The 16,459-nt window shown below is 43.7% G+C and overlaps 1 protein-coding gene across 1 annotated transcript in view; it reads left to right on the forward strand.

Annotated features, from left to right (window-relative positions):
• Rassf3 (Ras association domain family member 3) overlaps window positions 1-16,459 on the forward strand; it is a 67,468-nt gene that overhangs the window by 40,743 nt on the left and 10,266 nt on the right. Inside the window, exon 2 of the mRNA XM_063255071.1 lies at window positions 15,601-15,708. Coding sequence (XP_063111141.1) covers window positions 15,601-15,708 — 108 coding nt within the window. The remainder of the gene's footprint in view (window positions 1-15,600; window positions 15,709-16,459) is intronic.

The raw sequence follows: 16,459 nt of genomic DNA on the forward strand, positions 1-16,459 counted from the left end.
GCTCATCTCCAGAAGTGTGCAGGGGGACACCCTCCCTGCCCCACAGTGTCAAGGCGGAGTATCACTCGAGGGGGGACAGAGGGAGGACTGGCTGTACGTGCACACCCAAGTTCTCCTAGTTTTCATTCCCCACTAAGAGGTAAGAAAATGACATCTGAGGAAAAAAGAATACCTGGAACAATTCTAGACATGTCTGGGGCCACCCTGGTGGCTAGCAGCAGGCTTTTTGCCCCTCCTCTGGACCCGGGAAGCCCCATGGTTTTGGAGTTGGTCCTCCTTGTGTTCATATTCTTCCTCTGTGACCTTAGGCGTGGTTTCTGCATCTGTGCCCTTGAGTTCCGGAGAGGGTTGCATGAGGTGTATTGTAAACAGCCTGGGCCCTGGACCGTGCTCTGCTCCCCACCTCCTCAGGACCAGCAGTGCAGACGTCACCCAGGCAGCCTCTGGGCCAGTCTGCCTCCAGTCCTTTCATTCTGCCATCACCCTGGCTTGGAGCCTCAGGAAACTTGATAATTAATTGGAGCGCTAGTCCTCAGCAAAGTGAGACTTGGATATTGACTTCTTTCATTTTGATTTTGAGGGAATGGAGAAAGAAGTTCCTAAGCACATAATGTCCTAAATTTAAAGAATTTTACAATTTGCATATACCCTAGAACAATTTAGATCACACGTTGATTTTTTTAGTTAAGAGTTAAACAGTGTGACTGGTTTAACTTTTTTTTTTTTTTTTATCTTTAAGTCGGTACCGGGGATTGAACTCACGACTGCCACTGAACTAAATCCCCATCCTGACCGGTTTAACCTTGAGAAACAAATAGCTGTGTAGTCTAAACATTCACATTTTATAGGACATTATGTAGGGTTTTAAAAATTTAATTTAATTTTATTTTTGAGACAGAGTCTCACCGTGCAGTTTAGGCTGATCTCCAACTCAACAATCCTCTTGCCTCAGCCTCCTGGAGTGCTGGGATTACAGGCGTGCACCGCCATGCCCAGCTTCCTAGGACATTCTTTAAGTGCCTGTTTTAAAATTTAGTTTTGTTTCCACGTAGAAGAATCTGTGAATTAGTTCCTAGGGGAGGAAATTGATGGCTTTGGTGAAAGAGTAGAAAAAGACGGAAGCCCTCACATCTTTGTGGAAGGGATGTGGTCCAGAAGGTAGAAGACTCAGCAGTGCCCTTCTGTCTTGGTGTTTCCTCAGATGTTTCGGATGAAACAGTTCCCCAGCCTTCAGGGACACTTGATGCAGCCGAGGGCACACGTGGGGAGGAGGAGGTGGACCTGTGCACATCCTGTGTTTGATGTTGTGCTGACCCTCCTCTTTTGGTGCCTGCCACTTGCTTCCTGCCTAGTTCCTTAGCCGGGAGTGAGGTGGAGCTGGGAAGCTGAGAAGGCACATGTTGATCCACTCCTTTCAGACCCCCAGTCCCAGCAGTTAAATTCCCTTTCTTTCTTTTTTTCCCCATCCTCTGCAAACCAGCCTTTTGCTTTTAACATGTCTGCATAGCGGAGCCCTTCTCTTGCCTTACAGGCTGACAGCCTCAGTTGGGGAGGGCAGGGGGGTCACTGACCCCTGGCTGCCGAGGAAAGGTGGAGCGGGCTTCCTCTGGGCCTTGGGCTTCCTGTGCACACCACTGTGGAGGAAAGGGAGCCGGACAGTATGGCAACTCTCGGGCCGCACGAAGAGACAATGCAGGGTCCTGGGAACTTAAAATAAAAAGTACTCACAGGCTGCTTTCCAGGGCAGCTGGAGGGTAGCTTTTATTTATAAATTGGTCAGCCAGTGGATGATGTTGAAAACTCTCCTTTCCTTTTGACAGTCCTTGGTAATATCATATATAGATGTTTCAGGGTTTTTATTTTTATGGTGAGGGAAGCTTTTTTTCTTTCTTTTTGAGACAGGGTCTCAACCTCCCAAGAGTTGGGATTACAGCCCATACAGTAGCACGCCTGGCTAGGGAAGCTTTTTTAATTTCTCACATGATAGTGTCATCTCTACTAAAGGGCTCGGTGTGCCTCCTCTCTGGTACCTTCTGTACATTGATCTTGAGGTCCATCTAGTTGGCTGTCAGGGTTCAGGAAGACAGACAGTGTTGCCATATTGGCTTGGAACTTTGTTTATTTGCGGAGGTTGCAGTTGGCACATGAAAATCAGCATTCAGTTATACTAGCAAAATCATGATTGCTTTGTATTTATTTTTGTTTCCAGGATGATTTATCTTATTTTTTTTTATACATGAAAGCCTCTCTCCTCTCTCAGGTTTTACTTTTTTGTTCCCTGGTTAAGTCATAAAGACTCTGAAAAGGTTTGGGGTATGGGACCTCACAGAGAGGAACCATCCCAAATCTAACTAGTCAGGCATGAGCACTGTTAATATTTTGGCACATGTTCTTTTAGGTTTTAGGTACTTCTTTTTCTTTATTGTACTGGATATACAGTTTTTTCTCTGATCCCCTCCCTACCCCCAAAAGCTCTTCTGTCACTGTCATATTCCAGCTCTACCTGGATGATCCTTCCTAGGATATCACAGATTTAACCACTTCTTAGATGCTGAAAAGACAATTTTCTGAGTTTTGAATTAGTGCTTTTTGGCCTTGGCCAGATTAAAAATTCCTGAATAAGGTGCCAAATGCATAACTCTGCCCCCCTTTGAAATTCAGGTTGAATACTGTAACAAAAGGACCAGGCCTCCAGCGGCCTACACTGACAGCAGGAGGACCCTTCCCTGTCTACCCTGGGTCCCTCCTGTCTTTCTCTTGATTGACTTTTCGGCTTTGAATCAGGCAGACTTGGACACGAACCTTCCTGGCCTCTACTAACTGAGGCAGCTTAACCCTGCTGGGCCTCCAGTTTCCTGTTGGCAAAATAAGGAAAACCCTGGCACCAAATTCCAGGGATTTTGTAGCAATTTGATCAGGTTGTGAAGGCTCTGAGGTGGTGTCTGGGAGGATGTGATGATGAGCTCACCTTTCCTCCCTCCCCGGGACTTGAGTTGGCTAATGTTGCCTCATCCAGCTGTTGGAAAAAGGACTCGAAAGGGAAATGGCATATGGGGTAGTTAAGAAGACTCTTCTTCTAAATGTAGGCTGAGCCCTGCCCTCAAAGGCAGTAAGTGTGCCTGGCACTGGGCCCTGGGCTGGGTTCTGTGAGGTCACCAGGTGCATCTGGCCTTTGGCATCCTCCCTGCGGGGGCTGTGCCTCCCTGATCTGTTCTCTCCCAGCTTGTCTGTGAGCACTGTCTGACTCATCTGTGTTCCTGACACGCCTCCATGGCTTATGTGTTTCTCACCTGCACCCAAGCAGGAGAGAGAGGCTCTCAGGGGAAAAGGACGTCTTTAGTGCTCAAGAACATGAGGCTCCTGAAGGTGCTGTCCCTGAGGGTTCCCCCCTCTTTTTTTTCCCCAATTATTTTACCATTTCTAGGGGTTGGGGGGATACTGTGGTTAGAACCCAGGACCTTTGCACTAAGCTATATCCCAGCTCTTTTATTTTGTTAAGCCACTGAATTTACCAGGCTGTGCTTGAACTTGAGATATTTTTGCCTCAGCCTCCCAAAGTGCTGGCATTACAAGTGTGCACAATTGTGCTGGGTTTGCCTTGTCTTTTTATTATTCCAAGTAGTTTTTCCTCCTTAATTAGGAAGGTAGAGAGGAAGGAGGTAATCCTTTCCAAGTATGTCCAACCATTTGCCTTGCCTGAGTCACACTGAATGAAGAGGTACTGTCTTGGGTTGTATTTATAATCTACAATATAATCAATGTATATAAGCACAAAACTTTAAAAAATACATTTGTTATAATAGCATTTAAAAAAAATCAAAAGAAGGCAAGCAGCCTGGGAAAGGGTCAGGCTAAACAGGCCTACAGGATAAAAGCAGCCTCTGGACATGGCTGCAAGGTAGGGTCAGATGCTTGAAGGTTCTCTGTGGACCAAGTCCTGTGCACCTGTGTGACCAGCTGAGCCTAGAGGGTGCTACAGGGGCATCTGCGTTGTTCTTCATGTGCTTCCTGTGGAAGGAGAGGTCCTGTGCACATGGAACTTAAGCTATGCCTTTTAAGGGCCAGGAACAGATTTATCACAAGAGCCATCTTGAGAGGAACGTAGGGTGTGAAGAGATGGATTGAATTAATAGGAACAAGAATGATATAAAACAACTTAACTCCTTGTGTCCCTTTAAAGTCCTTCAGATTTGTCTGTTTAAAACTGACAGATGCTCATAGGGCTGGGAGTGTAGCTCAGAGTCCTTTCCTAACCTGCGTGAGGCATTGTATTTGAGCCCAGGCATCCCCCAAAACCAAAAATTAAAACAAAAATTCGCTCACAGTCTAGACATCTGGTTTAAAAAGACTGCTGACTCCTTATTCTTTTGTGGTGCCGTAGACCTCAGATAGATTAAGAGGGCACTCCATAAAGGTGTGTGTGTGTTTGTTTTTGAGATGGGGTCTGACTATGTACTGTGTAGCCCAGACCTGCCTTGAACTCATAGTAGGATCCTCCTTTCTTACCCTCCCAAGTGCTTAAAGGGATGCATCACCACGCCAAGCTTGTATTTTGACTAGTGTATTAATAAGGTCAAATGAGTAAGAATTACAAGTCCAGCCCTTACAGCAGTTAAATGTGACTGTCTTCCTGGAACTTCTTACTTCATACAAATTGTCATCTGAATTTATGTCTGTTGCCTGAAAACAATCTAAGTTGGTAGGATTCTCGTTTTATTATGTAGTGGCAACTGAAACTTACCATGGGCAAGATGAAAGACACCCAATAGCTTTCAGGTAGACTTGCTTCAGATGATTTTCTTGGGGTGCTGCTCTTAGAGACTATTTTCTTAAGAGTGTGTTCTGTCTTCACAGTAGGTGGTTACTGGCAAAGCAGCTGCTGTTTGCTTACAAAGCTGTCCATGACTTTAAGATTCCTGCTGTTGGTGGAGTTTGAGCAGCCTAGATCCTGCTGTGTTTCTCAGATGGGCCTTACCTGCCTTCCTGACTGCTCCAGCATTCCTGTCTGCTTCCTCTCTGGCTTACTTCCAAATGAGCCTAAAGGGCTGGGGATTTAGCTCAGTAGCGTAAGCACCTGCCTTGCAAGTACATGATCGTGAGTTCGATCCTCCATCCCCGGTACCAAAAAAGAAAAAAAATACCACATCTTTGAGCCAGGCGTGGTGGCTCATGCTTGTAATCCCAGCACTCGGGAGGCTGAGGCAGGAGGATCGTTGTGAGTTCAAGACCAGCCTGGGCTACAAAGTGAGCTCAAGGCCAGCCTGAACTGCATATCGAGACCTTGTCTCAAAAAGACAAAAAAAAAAAAAAAAAAATCTTCCAAATGAGCCTGTTCATTTCCTTTCCCCCAGAGCCTCCCTTATCACCGGGAGTTCAAAGGTTTGATAAGACATATGGCAGTCAGAGACCTGAACTTCAAACTCTGACCTCAGTAAAAGCTTCCAGTTTCCTGATTTGATTTGATTTGGTGGATGGTGTGGCTCTGGAGCCACAGTTGTTACTGCTGTTAGCTGAGGGAACTGTGTGGCTGCTGGGTGACAGGTGGGGCCTGGACATGCTTTAATTTAGCAATTGGGTTAGGTCTGGTGTTGCCACGTGATAGCATCTTCTAAGTCTCCCTTCCTGGCCTGTCAGCAGTCTCTTATATTAATTTTTCCAGTTTTTCCTAAAATAAACTTTGTAGTACTTAAGGTAGTTTTTAGATGCAACAGAAGCTTAGAAAACTTATGCTGAAAGGGACTTAGTCCATTGCTTTTTTTTTAATAATTAGGGAAACTGAGTCCTTGGGGCCACCCCTTATTGTGAAAACCGAAGCACCCCTGCTGCCTCCATGCTGACCAGAAGCCGCAGGGGAGAGGGGAGAGGGGAGAGGAGAGAACCTCTGCTCAAAGGTTCTCACCTTTTCTGGTGGCCCTTGCTAATTGGCTGTATTTGGTTGTGTGTGGCCCTGAGGTCTCCAGTCACCTTTCTTTTCTTCCTGCTCTCACCTAAGATTTGAATTGAGTTAAACTAGTTGTAAAACGTTTCACCTTTCCAGAACCAGTAGCACCTTAATTGACTCCTTTTGAAAACACCTCAAATTGAGGTTTCTGAGTGTAATCTGTTATGCCTTGCGGTTGGGCCCTCAAGCTGGGGCCCTCTGGGGAGGAGAGTCCACCTCTAAGTTTGTTTTCTGGTTCCAAACAAATGAGTGGCTGTTTGACTATTGGCACACGACAGGGTTTTTAAAGTACAGCCATATAGGGTATTGGCGGAGCGTTAACCCTGGAGGTTTACAAAGTGAGGCCTTGCAAGGCCCAGATGAAGCTCTTTCAGTGTGTGTCACAGCTGCAATTAATCCTATTAACATACTGGGCCTGTGCCTGCTTCATCAGCCCTGGGTGAGCGAGAGTATTTAAGGGATGTGCTTTGTAAGACTGGCTCTTTGATGATACAGATGAATAGCAGAAGCATATAATATGTTGTATCTGATATTATAAAGGCCTTTTGTATGCCTCTATAGATTCATTCAGTTTTGAGAAGTGAGTGTAAAATGTCCTGCAGATAGATAAGGCCTACAAAAGAGGGTGAACTGCAAGAGCAGGCTTGTAAAGCTGGCTCCAAGGCTAGATCAGAAGAATCATTTAACTGGGCTGGAGCCCACCTCTGTGCCCAGCATGGAGCTAGTTCCAACACAGTATTCTGAGAGTGAGAGGTTTAATAATACATGTGAGTGGTGGAGAAGCCAAAGTAAACAGGTACCCTCAGGCAATGGGGATGCCTGACCTGCACTGATGGGGTGACATTAGGGGTTCCACCCAAAAAAGGGCCGCTTCCTGGGTAGAGTGGGCTTTGAATACACAAGGAGAGGAGCAGGGAGAGTTCAGCACTCTGGCTGCTGGGCAGTGCGGAGGTGAGAAATGGGGGCTGGTTGGAAAAGTAGAATGACAGCAGTTAATGGTACCTGTTGGTGGTTTGTTTGTTTGTATGTTCTTGTTCTTCTTGTGTATGTAAGAGAAAGCTGGTGCAGTCCTCCATATCCAATTGCTGCTCAGTTTTATTGTAGTAGTCCATCTTTTGGAAGCCATCTAAATTTCTTCCCTCTCTTGGCTGTTAACAAGTAGCCGTAGGCACAAAGTTTGTTTAGGATTGTCTGCTTCCAGTGTGGGTTTAGATATGCTAGCAATCCCCTAGTGCATACAGAATCCTATTCACTAAAATGAATAGTTAAGGAGATACAAGAAATACCCATTCCTATGTAGGGGTACTCTCATTTCCTCATAATCTACAAGCATCACATTGAAAATGTTATTAAAGGTCTTTTCTTACCTTATGCTTTTACTGGTTTCTTAACTAAGATTTCTCAGAGTCTTTAGCATTCACAAGAGTGCTGGGAATCTCCTAGGTTGGGAGGAGGAGGAGGAAGTGTCCTTTGCTGTCCATAGAAACAGGAGGATCAGTAGCTCATGAAACCCCCTTGGGGCCATGGGCTTCCTGCTGTTCTGGAGTGCCATGTGCCATGCCCTTTTCCTAGGAGTTAGTTGGCTTCAGCTTTCCTTTCCTTTCCTGTCCTGACATAACAGTGAGGTTTCTGTTGCTCCAAGGAGAATGGGATAAGGGAGGCTTTGAGATTTTTCTTTTCCCTTTTCTTGGCTATCAGAAGCATGACAGTGAATATGTTCGATGAATGCATAGGAGAATTGCCTGCCTCCAAGCTGAATTCTGGCAATATGAGCTTCTGCATCCTCATGTAAATGGAAACAGCACCAGCTCTATATCCTGCCATCTTTAAAGAAATAAAGAAAGAAAGAAAAAAAAAAAGATTTCCCATTTGGCAGGGGAGCAGTCCCAACTGCAAAGTGGCCAGGATGAATCAGCAAGCCAGGCTGTACACCAAGATAAGCGCCGAGTCTCTTGACGTGGCTGTTCAACATTAGCACCATGGGAACACAGCAGTGGGCAGCGTGCTGTACTTTTAAGGTCATGAACAGCAGCATTGAGCCTCTAGAAACAGCTGTTCTGATTCTTTCCTTCTGGAGAGTAGGTTTGCAGTAGAACAGGTGTCTTCACTTTCACATCCCATTTTATGCAGTTTTCTTGTTGCTTTTTATCTTCCTTGTTCTCATAGCTGTGTCCAGTAGAGTCTAGATTTGTATTGTCCAGTGCAATAATTAAATAAAGTTCAAACTTCAGTTTCTTCTTTCAGGTGCTCAGAAGCAAGCATGGCTCCTGGCTGCTGCTGGACAGCAGATTCAGCCTGTTTCCTTCCTTGCAGAACATGCTGTTGGGTAGCCCTGGTGTATTTCAGCAATCCTGTGCCTTATTCAAGAAAACTTTCTGGGCCCCCTGAACTGTCTGCCTACTCTATCTGTTAGAGGTGGTCCTGAAAGTGAAGGCCATCCATTAGTGACTTCACCACAGCCCCGTCCTGATGAACCGATGACCCTTCTCCTGCCTGTGCTTTAGTGTTCTGCCCTGAAGGACCCTCTTGGGGCTTTGTAGGTTTAGCTCTTAGCTCCTTCCGAGTGCTTCACTGTAGTTGTGGCTTTGCACTTTTCAGAATAGTTTTGTTTCTCCTGCTAATCATACTTTAAAATCTAGTTCGCAAGCATCTAACTTACAGAAAATTTCAAAAGAAACTGTCAGTATGAAAACCCTCAAATTGCTTTTTTCTTTTTGGCTTCTGGAAGTCACTGGTTTACCAAATACAGCTTCAGCACAGAGGACCCTTCGTGACTGTGGTAAAATATAGCTGTCACAGGTTTTCTCTTTTGGTTGAATCCATCCATGGTACTTTCCTTGATCTCCATGTTGGAACAAGACTGATAGAAAGATTTCTAAAGCAATCAGCACCTAGGCTTGATTCAGCTCAGCCACACTACAAAACACACACTCTTTGGGAATTCTGTTTGTGGCAAGGGCTTACTGCTATAAGAAATATGTTATTTTCAATTTGAAGAATGCCTAGTGTTGTGTTCTGCGTGCAACTACAAGGCTAGAATGTATTAATTTGGTCTGTGTTGTACAGGGCATCTGAGTCTTTTGGGATATCAGTAGGTAACTGCCTGTATCCAAGACAGGAGATGAAATTAAAAGTTAGAAATTCATGATTTCAGAGTCTAGTAGAGAAAATACCTCTTGGTCTGGTAAATTTCCCTTTCACCAACACAAGCTGGACCCCAAACCTGGCCAGGAGTCACTGCAGTTGCTTGTGAGAGCTATGTGACCTCTCCGACAAGGGCTGATGGCACCATTTACTGAGATCTGCTGTGCCTGTAGCGCCAGTGCTGTTCATACAGTCAAAAAATCTGTACAGTTCGCCTACCTTGGGAGAAAGGTCAATAGCTTGTTTACTTTTTTTTTTTTTTTAAGGTACTAGGAATTGAACTGGAGTGCTACCTCCTAGGTGGACTCCCTCCTAGGCATGTCATTGAGATACATCCCCAAGCCTACTTTATTTCTTAAAGAGGCCTGTGGTGCAGAATAAGAAAAAGTCAACCATACACAAGGAAGTAACATCAGGAGTAAGGCAGACTTGCTAGTGTGTCAGCCTAGAAGTATCAGGAACTACAATTGTCTCTTGCAGCTTGAAGGGCTTGACACAGACTCTAGCACCATTAGACACTCAGTAAATTGCGAATAATAGCTCATGTTGGCATCTTCTTACAGTTGTATAAAGCAGTGTTGTTCTGCACATTTTTACAAAGATGAAAAGACCAAGGTTAGAGAGGTTAGGTAACTTGTCATTGGTCACACAGCTAGAAGATGGCAGAGCTGTGATTTTTAGACCTAATGATGTTTGAACCATAATTTACATTCCTTTTCTAGGCTGTACCAGGGATCTAACTCAGTGACCTCATGCTTGCCAGGCAGATGCTTGGGCTGCTGAGCTAAATCCCTAGCTCATTCTCATCTTTTGAAGTCACTTCCAGTTGTTCTGTATTTGTTGGGGGTTTTGTTTAGAGGTCCTAAGAGTTAGCCTGAAGAGCATAGATTCTTAGACCCTTTCCTCAGACGTGTTGGGGGTACATTTTGTGAGCCTATGGGTATGGACCTGGCAGCAGGATTCCTCACATGTCTGTGAGGCGGGGTGTGTCCCTTCTGAGAAAGTTCACTGGCACAAACACTCACAGCGTGTGACCACACCCAGGTGTTGGAGCTAACCCAGCAAGCCTTCAGGGGAGCAGCCCTCAGGGAGGTCTGGGATAGAATTTCCCATGGAAGGACTCTCCCCCTGAGGTTTGAGGAATATAAAACAAAATCAGTTTAGACGAAGATGACTTGCAACCTGCCAAGCAGACACTCTCACTCATGGCCAAGAGCAGTAACCCTTGCATTATTCACAAGCTGCCGTGCCCCATGCCATTTCCTCTTCTGCCTTGGCAGGGCGAGCCTTGTTTACGCTCTGTGTGGTGCTCGTCACACCCATCACACCACTGTTTAACCCTCTTTTTGCTTTGACTCTTAACTGTTGTACATCTTTCTTCCCCCCTGCACTCTTTTTTCTTCTTTCTTCCTTCCTGCCAATGTGGCCTATCCTAGGTGGCAGGGGGGGTTCTCTTTTAAAAAGTTTACAGCAAGTTAGGGGGCTTTCTGTGGTTTAAACATTAACTGAAATCTGACCTGGACCCCCAACTTGAACTCAGGACTTCTCCCCACTGCCACAGTCCTCCACTCTCTGGAAGGGTGCTCACTTAGCACTGTTGAAGCAGTTCCTTCCTTGCTTCCCTCATGCACCCAGCCTGCGCTAAGTGTAGACAGTGGGCACCCTGCGGTGGTGTGGCATCTGCCTTGCTGAGTGGTGTCTTCTGTGCTTAGGCAAGGCCCTGCTGAATGAGCATACAGTTGTTACCTGAGCTGACCTAAAACACAGCTTTTACAGCCCTTTGAACATTTAGCTGCTTCTCTGGGGTTTATTTTCTGGTTATCTTTCAATAATGAGATATTAACTTGTGAGGGATCTTCGAGATCCCTCCTCTTCCCCTCCCTTTCCCCTTTCTTTCTTTCTGTCTGACTGTCTGTCTCACTGTGTAGTTCTGGCTGGGCCTTGAACTGGATTATGTACTCCAGGCTGGTCTCAAGCTTACACATCTTCCTGCCTGAACCTCCTGAGTGCTGGGATTACAGATGTGTACCACCACTCCCTGCTTCTTGGAGATTCTTGGGTCCAGGTCTCTTTCTCTAATTGCTCCCTGCCATTCCCTTGGTTTTTGAGAAGGAAAGATAATTGCTTCATGTGACTGTCTCATTTATCTATATGTAGGGACCCAGGGGAAATTGCTTTTTCAGACTGGCTTGCTCTTTTATCTTCTTTAAGCTCCCTGCACTGCTGCCGGTGGCCTGCTGAGGAAGCCTAGGATGGGTGCCAAGTCCAGTATCATCAACAAGACCTGTGATTAACAATGGACCAGCCTTTCTCATTAACCTTACTTTTTCTCTGAATCATTCCATTTAACCCCCTCTTCCCTTCTCAGGCTGAAAAGTTTCACTTCCCTAAAGCCCCTAGCCTAGCGTGTAATATATGCAGCTTTGTGTATGTCTTGGATTTGTGTGTTTTAATGAGGAGCTTTTGGAATGACTTTGCTCTCTTGGTCACATCAGTGAACACGGCATCTGATCTTTGCTGTGAGGTCCTTTTAGGTCAGAAAACATTGAAAGTGATCTACTGAAGTCTCTTCATTTGAGAACAATTGATGGAACAGGTACAGAAGAATTAGTAAGCCTAGAACCCAGGTGAGTTGGTGACAGGTTAGAGATGAGAGCCCAGGTCTTGCTAGACCAAATGTACTTTCTGTAACAACCTTTGCCCTGCCAAATTCCCATTCCACACTAAGAACTTTGTGAGTCATTTTTTAATACAGTCTCCCCTGTAGGATCAGTGTTTCTGGATACAGCCAACCAGTTACCTCTGTATTTAGTGTGTGCATGTTTTTCTTGTCTTTATTCCCTTAATATGTGTAGCAGTGATGTACATAGCATTTACATTGTATCAGACATTACAAATAATAATACCTAGGTAGGATTTAAAGTAGACTGGATCATGTGCATAGGTTATATGCAATTAACATTTTGTGTAAGGGATATGAACACCCAGAAGTTTCGGTATCTATTGGGAATCCTGGAACCAGTACCCTGCAAACACACTGAAGAACAACTGGCCAATTAATACTTTAAAGAGTAAATGTGGAGGCCGAGCAGGAGGATCACAAGCTGAAAGCCTACCTGGCTGGACATGTTAGAGATATTCTGTAGCAAAATGAAAATAAAAAGGGCTGAGGATGACAGTAGGTAGCGTGCCCCTGAGTTTAATCTCTAGTCAGCTGATTGGGAAAGCAGAGAAGAAGGCTGTCACTTGTTTTTCCAGCTGTAGCTGGCACCCAGCTAATTGTGAACCCTAAAGAGGAGAGCAAGTAAAGATGTGATACATGTTTTAAATTTCCCTGGAGATACTCACTGAAGTGATAGTTTGAAGTCAGTTTAATTGCAGCTTTTTAACCCTAACGAGTAACACCAAAAATAAGATTGCTTTTTCTCATTGGTCAAGGGAATGCTTTCTTTCTTTTTCTTTTTTTTTTTTAATTTTATTTAAAAGGAAAAAGAGAAAAACACAAAACAAAACAAAGCGATGTAAGGGTACAAGTAATACAGAACTACAAAAAAAAAAAAACAGTAAGAAATCACCAGTTAATAGATTACATATTATCGTCTTAGAGATAGTTGCTCAAATCACAGTATCAAAGCATGCAAAGTGGACATTCAAACAGTGAGACTGCAAAGAGTTGTGTTCAATGATCCAACCAAAAACATTAATATGGTCAGCTATAACACCCCTAAACACACTTGCTGTTGTATCCTTTAGAGCACTTTTTTTCCCTCTCTTTTTTACAGCAAAATTTACACATTTTGGGTTTTATTACTCCTTAGTTCTTATTACTTTTTTGGGGGAGAGAATAAAGTCAAATATGGCAAAACAAAGCTGTCAGTCAAAACCAAGGATAGACATAGCACATGATATAAAACAGAGTACAAGGTTATCGACAATGGTTATCAACAATGTCTCCTGTTTCCTTAAAAAGAATTGTCTATCTCATTAGATACTATAAAGTTGAACAAAACAGTAGAGAACAAGACCAATAAAACTTAAGCATTGTAAACATTACAGGACTTCCAAAGGAGACAATAGTCAAACCAGAATGGGCATCTTAGTGAATCTTATTGCCTTCAAAGTAGTTGCCTATACCCTCAAACTTGATACTATCACACAGAATGGAACAGAGTCTAATCAGTCAAAACAAGATAGTGGGAGTATTACAGGACTTCAAAACAAGTTAATAGGAAATAAAAAAAAGTTACTATTATATATCCTGCTAATTTTTCCCCTTAATTAAAACAAACATAAGAAATAACTAAATAATTTTTTTAATGAATAAGGGAGAGATTGAGATAAAACAGGACATAACAATATAACAATACAGATCAAAGCATGACTGTTTCAGCAACCTAGTGCTTCACCACCTGGAGGGCTGCCCTAAAACTAGGGAACAAGCACACTGCCTGCTGCTATTCTCCACTCTGTGCAGATACACTGACCTCACAGTGCTGTTGAAATTGAAAATACTGAGATAATCTACAGTTGGCACACCCTCTGTCTTTGATTTTAGGGTCTGAAATTAAGGAACTTGAGGCACAAGTGGCTCAAGAGCCATTTTATACTCTCCGTGGCATTCCTACAAGTTCTTTAGTGGCCATTCCTGGTGTATTTATAACAGCAGCTCACAGTGAGTCGATGGGAACAAATGCCTGCTTGGAGAATATCCAGCTGTGGGACCAGTGTCTGGCTGGAAAAGGCCTATTTCTTTCTTAGTCTGGAACGCTCTTGGACCTGTCTTTTCTAAGTTACAACATAGGTTTAGATCTGTTTGCGGACCTTTCAGTTTTAAAATGCTTACCCACATCAGCAGGTGGGATGGCACAGGCCTGTAATTCCTGCACACAGGAGGCTGAGGCAAGACCATAGTGAGTTTGAGGCCTAGTTACATAGCGAACCCTGTCTGAAAAAAAACAAAAACCCCAAATGTTTGCCCACACTAAAATCTTTTTTTTTTATTGGTACATTTTAGACATACACAATGCTCAAATTCATTATAGGGAATTTGTACCTGTTCATGATATAACTTGATTTTTTTTCCTGCCCTCCCCTCCCCTCCCCTCCCCTCCCCTCCCCTCCCCTCCCCTCCCCTCTCTTCCCTTCCCTTCAGCCCCTCTCCCCCTCCTTCTTTATAAAAGCTTTGTTTCTACTTTTTCCTTTACTTCCTTTCTCTCTCCCCCTCACTGTTTCCCCTTTCCATTGAACATTTTCTTCCTGTTTCACAATGTATGTATTACATTTTGGTCCTTATTTACACTTCCAGTTTCTCACAGCAGAGATTCCATGTGGTTTTTACATATACCCCACCGAAATCTTGGAGACCTGTGCCATTTAGTAGAAACAACATAGGGGACTTGGATTAAAGTAGGGCGTGGTTTGGTTACTAGAGGGGTTGCCCTTGGACAAACTGCGTGACCTCTGTAATTCTCCTGTTCTCCTTTTCTGTAACATGGGCTGCTAATTAGCTCATTTGAGAGAATTTCTTGAGAGGCCATGTGGAGTTGCCAAGAGGTCTCAGTGTGTGGCTGGAGTTGGTCAGAGTTGGGGGCCTCTGGGATGGGGCCTCAGGTAAATTCCATTGCTTCTGCTGAGCAGTTAAGGTTTTTTTGGTGGGTTAGTTTACCGCCTAGAACTTGATCTGTCTGGAAACTTTAGTAATAATGGCTACCATGTGGGTTGTTGGAAGAATTCAATGACATGAGTTAGGTGCCTTGTGTGTGTGCCTCTGTTGTCATCACAAAATACTACAATTTGGCCATTTGTGGTCACACAATGATATCATGCACTGTAGAGTCTCTCTCTGTCTATCTATCTATCTATCTATATATTTGTTTGTTTGTTTTGGTGCTGGAAATCCAACTCAGGACCTTGCTTACCAGGCAGGTGCTATGCTGCCAAGCTGTATCCCTGGCTGAAATGATAATTTTTTTAATGAGGTCCTCATAGTGATGAGAAAATTTAACCAATATTTTTCCCTCCAGGGTGTGGGAAGGCCAGGATGGGGTTAGACTGGATGAAGGTGGTGGGAGTGGGCAGTAGAGGATGTCTATTTGGTAGCATATACCTGCAATTTCCAGCACTCAGGAGGCTGAGGCAAGAGGGTCATCTGAAGTATATTGCAGCAAGACCTGCTTAAAAAAAAAAAAAGTTTAAAGTAGAAGCAGCCAATCTTGGAGGCACTCTGTGCGGGGAGGGAGGGATATTTTTACAGAGAAGAGATTTAGCAATGCAGTGTCTCAAAATAATTCTTGGTGCTAGTGACAGATTAGTTTTATATATACCTTAGAAAGTCTGTAGTCTGAGGGATTTACTATAGCACTGTAAGTTGGTAGATGATTCTAGAGAAAGACTGTGTGTATTTCAAGGTGAAGTGCACCTCTTGTATGGGATGTGAAAAGAATCCAGGTTTATCTGTACTTTTTTCCTATGATCTCTCATGTATGACACTACTTTTTTTTTTTTTTTTTTTCTAGGATGTAGAGAAAGGAAAGGAAACTCACAATTACCTCAGCAAAGAGGAAATCAAAGAGAAAGTTCAGAAATACAACTTAGCTGTCACAGACAAGTTGAAGATGACCTTGGTAAGAACCCTTAATACTGTTTAGGTTGGCATCTTTCAAAAGAGAAACGGAAGTTGTTGAGTACTGTCTAGGCTGATTTCATCAAAAGACAGATATAATTTATCGATGATATAATCTGTATATACAGTGTCTGAATAACATTTGAATAAGTTTAGTGGTTAAGATATGCAGAGCAGGAAAATAGAATTATTTCTGCAGCTTTCAAGATAAATCTGTATTCTGAAGTAGCTTTGTCTGAAAATTTGTAGTTAGGCTAGCCCTAAAAAATGAAACACATTAAAAAATTTTAAGACGAGTTTGCGACCCCTCCTCCTCAAAGGACTTTTTATTTCTTAACATGTAGGTGACAACTCAGATTCTTATAAGACCTCGGATAATTTCTTCTCTTATGTCAAGTAAGTGTGGAATATCAGGGCGATTTTATGCCCAGAGATTGGAGTATAGTTGAGCTAAGATTTTTCTCCACCAGTAGTCAGTGTAAGATGAGGTGCATAAAGTTCAGCTTCTCACACATGAGGTGACGGGCGTTTACACCAACCACTGTACTCACTGCATGAAGCACAGTGGTGAGTGGAGGTATAGCAAGGGCTTGGTGACAGGGAAACAAAACTGACAGCAAAGTTTGAAGCCGAACTGATACTGGTGCCCACCCAGTTGGTGTCCTTCCAAAAGCTCCTATAACCCTGCAGTGCTCCTCTCTAGAATCCTTGGGTCCTGTGAATTGTTGGAGTTTGATAAAGGATAAGTTCAC

The sequence above is a fragment of the Cavia porcellus genome, unplaced genomic scaffold, assembly GCF_034190915.1.
Source record: "Cavia porcellus strain 051 isolate PalLab524CR breed Dunkin Hartley unplaced genomic scaffold, mCavPor4.1 scaffold_8, whole genome shotgun sequence".
In the NCBI taxonomy this organism is placed as follows: domain Eukaryota; kingdom Metazoa; phylum Chordata; class Mammalia; order Rodentia; family Caviidae; genus Cavia; species Cavia porcellus.